At 39.4% G+C, this 10,470-nt stretch overlaps 1 protein-coding gene across 1 annotated transcript; it reads left to right on the top strand.

Annotated features, from left to right (window-relative positions):
• Positions 1 to 8,873: 8,873 nt before the first annotated feature.
• Positions 8,874 to 10,470, top strand: LOC113062838 (pro-melanin-concentrating hormone). Its single transcript, XM_026232862.1, has 3 exons — positions 8,874 to 9,146; positions 9,781 to 9,943; positions 10,332 to 10,470. The coding sequence occupies exons 1-3, from the start codon at positions 8,913 to 8,915 to the stop codon at positions 10,379 to 10,381; spliced, it is 447 nt and encodes a 148-aa protein (XP_026088647.1). The 5' UTR covers positions 8,874 to 8,912; the 3' UTR covers positions 10,382 to 10,470.

The following is a 10,470-nucleotide window of genomic DNA, read 5'->3' as shown; positions in this document are numbered from 1 at the left end:
GTCTTGCAGGGACGTGCTCCACTGTAAAAAAAAAACAAAACAAAAAAACATAACAAAAAAACCCAACAAAATACTAAAAATACAAGCCCCATGTTAAGACAAAAAAGAAATCTGATGTTTCCATACCCTGCACCATTCCATACTGGGGGAAAATACTAAATTAGCTGCTAGAAAAGTCAAATGATAACTGTTTATCCTCCTCGTGTGAACGGTTGCACCTAATGGATGCCGAAAACTTTGTATAGTGGCAAAATATTAATGTTTGCGGGCACAGAGAGGAGTGAAATCACGGACCGTGTTGACAAGAAAGGCTGTCTAGACCGTTTGGAACCCTTGCAAAACCGATCTACGGCTGCACAGAGAGATGGCAGATAAAATACAAATCAGTCTTTTTTGTATTTGAATCATTGTGCAAGACCAGATCAAGGGGGATTTTACAAAAGCCTTATGCAGATGTGCTGAGGTGCTCTAGAGAACACATTTAGGATTGATGGAACGCGACCTACATCCTGCAAAACACCTTGTGGTGTGTGTGTGTGTTTTTTTTTTTTATTGTGTGTGAGGGATCTTTGCTTCTTCTTTTTTTAATAATTTTAACTGCATGGTTTACCTTCTTTAGAAAATGGGAGGTGAAAGCCATTCACTCGAACAGTTATCCGCATGCATTTACACCAGTGTATCAGCACACACAGGAAAGACAGAGGGATGACACCAGAAACCACAACAGATGCAAACATTTACTAGCGATTGTACCATATACCATTAAGAAGAACATAATCTAATCAAAAAGGAAGTCGCAGGTTTGCATCTTTACAGCGAAAGACCGGTGACATGATTGCAACTCACTAGCTGTATTAAAAGGATATTTCGCCCAAAAATTCAAATTGTGTCATTTACTCATTTTTACTCATGTGTTTATTTACAATATGACTTTTTCAGTCCATTTCTGATTCTGGTTTCTGCTGGGTAAAGGCAGTTGTGAATTTATTTTGCATAATACAGCCTTATTGGTTAACGTGTGTCTATTTAAACTATCACACAATGACCTTTTTATTTTTTTCGCCACAGTGGAAATGGGCTTATATAAAGGAGAAATTTGTCAGCGGACAATGATTTACACTTCTGGATTGCAGAGCACCATTCATTTGGAATCATGTTTTATTTGCATTTACTGTCCTTTTTGAAGCTTTACAGACGTGGTCGCTATAAACTATTACTGTACAGCAACTATTAGAACAAAAATTCTCATTCTGAAAAAGAAATTAATGACAGAATGTCTATTTTTGGGTGAACTATCCCTCTACACCCCTATTTAGGCCGTTTCCACAGTCCCTCTGCATGGTGATTTCCTCTTTCCTGACCCCAATGGATCACGTCAACCCACACTGTTTACTCTGTATCTATACTCAACCTATATTAACCTTTGCATTCTCTAACCATAATCGTATGTGATGGCATCATATAGCGGAACCATATAAAAGATCAACCCACTGTATAATGGTGCTATTTTGTAGTTTGTTACTTGCAGGGGTTGGCTGAAAACATGAAGCTCTATGTTGGAAGTCCTCCCTTTTGCACAGCCTTGTGGCCACCATTGTAATAATATTATTTTATTTTGATTTTTAAGCTATTTCAATAAGGTTACAGTGTAAGCGAGCGAAAGTATTTTTGTGAGAGCTGTGAATGCATGGAAAAAGTAAAAAAAAAAAAAAAAAAAAAGTGGCCGAGATGGTTAATTGCTGTTTTTTGTTTTCTCTGCGGTTTTTAAATTATTCTTTTTGAAACAATAACGTCCCTATGCCAAAAAAAAACTTGACAGAGTACTGTGAACTGCAAATGTCCAACATTACCAAGATTTTGACTTTTCATGCATACTACATTCATTTAGACGTCCTGGCACTGATTCTACAACTCATGTATTTGTAACTGGCAAGGAAATGGTGCAAAACAGTCTTCAGTGTAATACAGACAGTACAGTTAGTAATGGTTTAATTTGGCTAACACTGTATGGCTATTCAGGACCATTGTTTATCTTTTTCATTTGCCTGTGTTTTTACTTATCAATATATCTGGGAAGATTTAACAGGACAATTGCTCCAAAATTAAGTCAATTACACCATCAATGTTATGAAGAAATGGTATGTTTTAAGTAGCAGGATGTTAACCATTTGAAGATAAATCATCTATAAACAAGATGATGGATAACATTTTCAGAAAGGTAACTATCCATTTCTGGACGAAAGGGTTTGCAATTTTGAACTGCGCAGTATGCGTTTTATATAATCTCAATCTGAATTAAGGAACAATAGAATCATGTAGAATCATATTCATTAGCCACCCAGAATGTCTATGTAATGTGCACAAGTTTGATATAATAGACTTCCAGCAAAAGGTCCTCACCTAATACCAAAGACTTTGAATATATTTAAGGTTTGTTGGTTATTACTTTGTGACAAATATCATGAGCAGCACTAAAGATAAAAAAAACATTGTGCTTATTTTGAAGTTGTTCCATTTCCATTCAGTTGAATGTAAGATTTAAGACTGCTGCAGAGATTTGTGGCACTTTGCTTGAGTTTGATAGTTGTCATCCGAACATAAATCCAGAGACAGAAACAGTATGGAAGAACAAATATTAGAGGATTCTGGGCATTTATCATTAAAGCATTCTTTTGATTGTGAGGCTTTCATTAGGCTACTGGTGCTCAATTGCTTTCTGTACAAAATATGAAAATACTGACAGATTGTTCACCGTTCCTGCTGAATAAACCACTTGTCAATACCTGACGTCTCAAAGAGTGATTATTACAATAACAGGAACTATATTTTTTAGAAAAAATATTTGCTGATTATTTGCCAGTTCATGGGGGAGGGGCTTTTTGCTCATTGAGAGCATTTGATTGGGCAAAAATCTGTTAGTGCAGGATGAGTCATCTATTCATCTGTTCACCCAGACTCTTTGGCAGCCCAAAGCTAACACACAGACTGTCTTTCAAGCAGAGGAGCAATATTTCTGCCCCTTGCAAAGCACCTCAAATACTAAAAGATAATAAAGGTATAGCATTTGCCAAATTGTACATTAAAGCCTTAAACCTGCACATTCACCGCATGACAAAGTGATACTTCCTAAAATATTGTTAGTTCTGCCAAGACAAACAAATCAGACTGTGGCTGTACTGACCAGAAAAAAAAACGAAAAAAAAAAAATAAAACTGCACATTCAGCTCTTTCTAGGAGGTACTCAGTAACGAGACAAAGGTCTTGCAATCTGTCAGCACTTTTTAATGGGTATATAGTGGAACAATCAAGCCTTTTAATAGATAAATTGGCCACCTGGCTTAGGTTCAGCATAATTTGAAATGTGGAGCAGGCGACTGGCAAGCGTTGTCTTTATGGTATTTTGAATATTTTTTTTCATTCATTTTTCTTGGTAATACCAAATCAATTATGCCCAATTAGATAAATTACAGTCTGCAAATTATTCTGTGTTCTCGGTAAAACCCGAGAAACCATGGAATAACCTTTCTAAGAATTGTAATAGATCATTCAAACTTGAACTTGGTCTGAACAAAAAATATATTACAAATGCCTTCGGATCTCATATACATTTGTATAAAAGCACTTTTGTTAAAGGGAAAGTTTATTAAAAAATTTAAATCATTCAGTCAAGATTGTTTCAGACCCATTTGGGTTTCTTCTGATGAAGTAGATGTTAGGCTGAATGTTCACACAGGTTTTTTATATAACACACACACACACACACACACATACACAAACAGACTTCAAACTTGAAACACAGTCATTTGAACCACTGTTATAATGCTTTGTGGCATTTTATGAGCTTCAGGTCATCACTGATCTCTATTTAGAAAACAATCTGCATGAATATTCTTCTAAACATCTACTTTTGTGTTCTCTAAGGTACATGTTTGGAACAAAATGTCACTTTTGTAAAGAAAACAAAAAAGGCAGCCAAAAACAAACAATCAGTAGATAATGCCCTTCCAAACCACACTCCACAAAAACACTCAGTGTACTTTGACTCCTATTAAATCTTGCAATGTTCCGATGACATTCTATTCTGTTATGACAACAGCAATGCACATTTCTTACACATATGACACGCCAATACCACCATTCCATATGCCATCCAGCACTGGTAACCAAGGACAGCTGTTTGAAGGCAGCAGCTTCCCATCTGCTGGTCAGTTTCAGAGGGATTCTAGCTAAGAAAGCAAGCTTGTGTATTTTCCCCAGACTGGGCCTACAGTAGCTCTCCGAGTGCTGAGTGCATCTAAGGACACGGTTCCTGGACCTAACCCTGAAACTGAAGCTTCGAGCCCATTCAGCTTACGTGTGCTATTGTCTTCTCAATGACCTTGTGGTCTAATTCAGTTCTTTTTACCATTTCCCAAACTTCCCCACAGTAGTTTCAGAAGAAAAAGAATTGATGTAGGACTAAAAAGCCATGTTTTCTCTACTAATGAATACAAGGCGTCAGTTAGCCTGCTGGAACGGATGGTGCATGAAGATTTGCAATAATAATTAATTTAAGCTTTCATTAAGGAGCAGCAATTTAAACACTGTCTTGACAGTTTTTGTAGTTTTTTTTTTGGACAGGTGCACTGCAACATCTGGCAGAACCATTGATGAAACACATCACATTCATTTCAAACGCCATGTGTTCAGAAATCATAATCAGATTCAGGTGTGCACTGGAAATTGACCGCTTTCTGTTGTTTGGTTTGCTAGACAAATAAGTGACAGACTGCCGGTTCCACAATCAAGCACAAGCTGTAACACTTTCTAACAAACGCAGCTGTGCTTTTGATGAAAGGACAATGCATATGTGGAAAATGTTCTGTTATATTATTGAATGTTAAACAAGAAGACATGCACTGGTTAATAGACAGATAGTACAATCCATAAATAATGGCAGCCTACTGAAATCTTCAAACAACAATCCTCCCATACTCTTCCATGGTGTCTCTTACTATTTATTTAGCCTACATAATACATATCCTGGTGTTTAAAACGGCAACATGAAATCAATCCAACTGACTCTTCCATTACCAGTGCAGTAATTGGTAACTAAGACTAAAATTATTTTTGTTCATTGAAATAAAGCTTAAATAAAATGTAACATTAGATGAACAATTTAAACTTATTTTGGTTCAGTTAGAAGCCAAAGCAAGATTTCAATCTTTTAAGTTGAACAGTAACATTAAGAAAACTTAATGTAATTTTTTTTTATTAAAACAAACTAAAAGTTTAGAGTTCAAAATATTAATACGTAAATACTAAAATAACACCACCTAATACACATACCTGATCTTAAATGTTATTCATATGTGCACCAAACAAACGCCCATCCACTTTTCTCTGCCTTTGAAATGACTTCTATACTGATCAAAAACAATCCATCCATTTGTCCAAACAACAGTCATACAGTAAAAAATTACTTTACTTTGAAGTTGCATTTGGTGCCACTGGCATAAAACCTTGTTGAAAGTGAAAGTCGTGACATTTGCCAAGTATGGTTACCCATACTCGGAATTGGTGCTCTGCATTTAACCCATCCAAGTGCACACACACAGCAGTGAGAAGTGAACACACTGTGAACACGCACACTCGGAGCAGTGGGCAGCTATAGATCCAGCGCCCGGGGAGCAATTTGGGGTTCAGTGCCTTGCTCAAGGGCACTTTAGCCATGGGTATTGAGGGTGGAAGAGAGCGCTGTTCATTAACTCCCTCCCATCTACAACTCCTGCCAGCACCGAGACTCGAACCAGCAAACCTTCTGGTCCGGCTATCTAACCATGACATGAAGTATGAGCATTATCAATTAAGATAACAAAATACACTGATATGAAAACCGATATCTTCATAAATGACCAATAGATCTGCAGTACCCCAAGCACAACATACAGTCAATATACGACACTACGCATGTACTAGAGGTAGCAGGCGACTTCCACGCCCCAACACGCTCCCTTTCACCCTCTACCTCTAGATCACTCCCTCCCCTCAGCAGTGGAAATTCACTGGGAGCTGATTGTGGCAAGAGAGTGTTGGCTCAGCTGTGAGCTTTAGGAACCCATGATGTCAGACCCATATTTTCCTTGGAGAGTTTCTCATCAGCTGCATTGTTCCTGGAAACCATGGTCTGCTCTCTGGGCAACAAAGGAGCCAACCCCATCTCGGTCCACCATGGTCCCGCTTGAGCCCCCATTGGCCCCTTGTGCCCTGAACCCATCATTTACTACACCATCAAACAACAGACGAGTAAAGAAAATAATCTGGTAACTTGATCAATGGGGAGAGCGTCTTGGAACCGCGGCTGAAAATTCTCCTGGTTTCCCAAAGGATGATCAAAAGCCGCGTTTGAACATCTTTGGAAAATGGAAACGTATGGTTTGTGATGACGTGTGTAACAAAATAGGACAGAATATCATGCCCGGACTTTTTTGCATCCGTGGGGAATATGGCGATGATACTGGTGATGTCATCTAGCCAAGTGTCCCTGTTTACCACAAGACGCATTTGACCACTTTACAGCAGTGCCCCCTGATGTGAGAAGCAAAGGAACTAAATGTTCCCGTGAGACGCTCCCTGACAAAGTGCTTGGTTCATCAGTCCCACAGCTTAAATCTTTCAGTCCATTTCCACAGTCCTGTTTTTTGTTACATTATTTAAAAGTCATCAGACAGCTCTAGTTCTGTTGAAGAATTAATGCTTTTCCTCGAAAGAGAAGCATCCACATGTGATTTTCAATTCAAACTGGCAATGAGTGGAATATCTTTGAGTCAGCGGCCATAATTGTACGTAACTATATCCCACATGAAAAACACTGTCATTCCAACCACTCTCTTTTTTCCATTACTGGGTATTTCAGCTGCCAGTTCTGGAGTGGATACCTGATCCATCAATGGCAAAGACCGTGAGGTGAGAGATAGGGCGAGATGGGGCCATGGCAGAATCCTGGGCCAAAAGCGTGATTCTCTGCAACTGGAAAAATAGCCAAAATTCTGATGTCATTACATATCTTGTGTCCCCGTTGGTAATTCCCATGCATAGTATTGAGAGGACACAAATGGATTTCCATTAGAGTGCAATGATTAAATTACAGGATGTTCATGTCTCCAGTTTTGTGGCAAAAGAGTAGACTTGTGAAGGAGCAAATCGACTGTCCCAGTCAGTCTGTACTCCCAAAGCACATACTACAAACTGCAGAGAGCTTTTGCAGTAGTTAGAAACTGGATGGCGGACACAAGATACTTTTGGAAAGCTGACATGTCCTGCAGTGTGATGTGCTAAATGCCATCTAAAATTATTTTAAATGGATGAAGGAAGCAGTCACAGCACCTATAATATACACTTTCATTTATTGAAGAATAAATAAAACATTTGCACCTTTGTTACCATGACTGAATCACTTCACATTAATAATGCATTAATAAAGCAGTATCTCTCTAGTTAGCCGTCTAACTAACATGTCAGTTACACTGAGGTTGAAGCTTCAAAAACCTGGAGAATAATGAAGCTTGGACCACAAATGCCTGGTTTCATCATGGTGGCAATTGAGTCATGAATGCACATCAGAACATTAGTTTATTGTGATGAGGTTAATCAAAGGTAGGAAGAGGTCACCGTGCAGGGTGAGACATGTCAGAAAGCAGAGTGGCAACACAGAAAGAGAGGTTACAATAACAGAGCGTCAAACTCTGAAGTTCAGTTGTGCTCTTTCTGGAACAGTCGTGTCTCCATAGACCAGTTGAGTCCTTCAGTAGAGGCTCTCTCACTCCAATACAAATACTCACTAAATAAAGGCTGAGTGTTCCAAGTAAAATCACTTCAGCTGAGTTCAATAACTATTATTCATGTCCCATTTCTTCTTGCCTGTGCAACAGGCACCATTATATTAATAAGGAAAGCCTTAATGTTATCATAAGAACTGAAGAGGAGTCTTGGAGAGCAATGCAAACACACTTCTGGTTTCTAATGAAGTACCATACAGGACTCAGGCTGTGACTAGAACAAAATCTTAAAAAATGCAAGTGTGTCAGATATCATCTTAGATGCCGATAGTTCCTTGCATCTTGAGCGTGCACACCAGTATTCCCTGTGAGCCCATATTATTTATCTGCAAGCAAATGACTGTTAAATGAATCCGTTAAATCAATCGCATTTACCATTCTGCAAAATTTAACAAGCAAAGTCCTGTAATTTCAATATTACGGATCATTTCCCCTTGCAGATTTCGTGACCTTCAGGAACACTTGGTAATTACAGACAGGTGTGTTGGAGCAGGGGTAGAACTGAACTCTGCAGGTAGGTAGATCAAGATTGGGCAGCCTTAGTCTATTGAAATTAAAATAATCCAGCTCTGACCTACAAACAAAAAAAAGAACAAGGAGATAATGGACGATATGAGTCAACGGCACCAAGGGAATTGGAGTCATCTGATGGAGGATGACATCTCACAACAGGTATATTTCCTTCTTTGTGGCTCATTCATTTCATATCGGTAACATTTGCACTGTATCATTACCACTGCTCAGACAAAATGAGACCTCAATGTACAACCTTTGACCTGCTGCAGCAGCTCAACAAACGTTATTTGGCCTTTTACAAAACCACAGTGGGGTCTTTTAGAAAAACGAAAAACATTCAAAATATAATCCTCCTGGTTCAAAACATCTCCCAATATCCTCCCTGTGGATGGGCATCCACCTCTTGTAGAGGTGAACGACTTTTCACCAAAGGAGAGCAACGGAGATCATCAATTCTCAAAAATAGCTCAAAACCGACAACTCATCATGAGACACTATAAAAGCACACATCTGATTCTTGGTGGACATGCAAGTGCAAAGCCAGGTTCCTGCAAGTAAGTCAATCATATCACCTAAGATATGGCATCTTCCTACATATTCTTCTTTGCACTTGCACTTTTAGTTGAATTGACTACAGCTTTGCCCAAAGTTAAAATGGACGAAGGACCTATATACCAAGATAGACTAGTGTCGATAGTAGGAGAAGATGATTCAAGTGAAATGGGACCGGGGCAGCTCACCTTCAAAAGACACCCCATCATAGAGGGCAGACTGGTGGATGAAGATGGGACAAAACGCATCTTCATACTTGCAGTAAGTGTTTGCACGTTAATTTCTTGACAAAGTAAGCGTTTTATCCTACTTCAGGTAGGAGATTCCATGAATATATTTGCCAACATCTACATGCACTTTAAATCAGGAAATCGCACCAGTCCAGTACCATTCTGCTGGTGTGGTATGAATCAGATGACCTTTCTATGGGTATCAAACAGAGCTTTCTCAATTCAAGGCTGAATTGTCCTCACATTGCTACAATTATCAGTGTAGTAATGGAACAGTCGGAGAGGACTATGGGAAGGACATGGTCACAAGAGGGGAAATGGAATCTATGGATAAAAGGGCCCACAGTGATATTGTGAAAATTGGCTAAGCGAGGCATGGGAAACTTTGCCGCAATTTGACACATTTCTTCCATGTGGGGCTCCATGCGCCGGCTTTACTCCAGTAGTTTGGGAGCAGTTATGGAGAGGGATCTTGAGGCTGCCCTTGGGCGTGTGTTGTTCGAATTAACTTAAACATCTCCAGGTGTGGTTTTTAGACTTTCATACAGGAGGAGAAATGCCTGTAGAGGGAGCAGTGTTTTGGTTTTAGCTTGGGCTGCTTCTGTTCAAGTGACTGTGCCACGTTCCGATGTGCTGACTGAAAATGCCTTTCACTTTTCCACCAGGACACAGGGATAAAAGGGTCTCTTGGGAAGGAAGCAAACCTTGCCTTTTCGAGAACCTTCACTGTGCCGCGTGGGACGGATCATGCTCTGGATGGATTCAACATGAGGGATGAGCGACGTAGCATAGATGATGTCATTCCCGTGGGCAGGAGGGACATAGACAGTAAGCACTGCCAAGTTTCTTATCGTCCTCCTCCCTATCTTCTTTGTAGATATTCTTACATAGCCATGAAAGTAGCTTGATATCGTTGAAAACTACTTTACATTTTAAGTCATTGCACATATGTACAGTTTTAATCAATTTACCCAGGGATCGACTGGCCAGGTCATTGCCCTGCCTATGGTCCAAGATTCTGGTCTTACCTGTTTCAAGCTGGTCTCCCAGTTGAAAAGAGTTCAAAACCCCTCTACAACTGGAAAAATCAGACCAGCAAACCAGCTTAGGTTGTTTTAATCTTTGTTTCAGCAGGGAATACACCAGTGAGTAAACAACAGTTAGCCCAGTTACATTTAATGCTAAATTTGTTTTGCTCTTCCTGTTCTCTTCACAGTGCTGAGGTGCATGATAGGGAGAGTTTACAGGCCCTGCTGGCAAGCTTGAAAAAAACAGAGCAGCTGACAAAGCACCTGCATGATTTTCCCAGCTCTCGCCTGATCCTGCAAGATACTCCAAATATAAAGATGACAAAC

This window comes from Carassius auratus, chromosome 4 (genome assembly GCF_003368295.1).
Source record: "Carassius auratus strain Wakin chromosome 4, ASM336829v1, whole genome shotgun sequence".
Taxonomy (NCBI): Eukaryota; Metazoa; Chordata; class Actinopteri; order Cypriniformes; family Cyprinidae; genus Carassius; species Carassius auratus.
The sequence above is the reverse complement of the archived record's forward strand: the minus strand, read 5'-3'. Positions and strand labels throughout refer to the sequence as shown.

What these genes read in the sequence shown, in the direction of transcription:
- LOC113062838 (XM_026232862.1), top strand. Translation starts at nt 8,913, where the DNA reads ATGGCATCTTCCTACATATTCTTCTTTGCACTTGCACTTTTAGTTGAA. An exon ending in AACGCATCTTCATACTTGCA is followed by an intron (nt 9,147 to 9,780) that starts GTAAGTGTTTGC and finishes CTTTTCCACCAG; the next exon opens with GACACAGGGATAAAAGGGTC. An exon ending in GGGCAGGAGGGACATAGACA is followed by an intron (nt 9,944 to 10,331) that starts GTAAGCACTGCC and finishes TTCTCTTCACAG; the next exon opens with TGCTGAGGTGCATGATAGGG.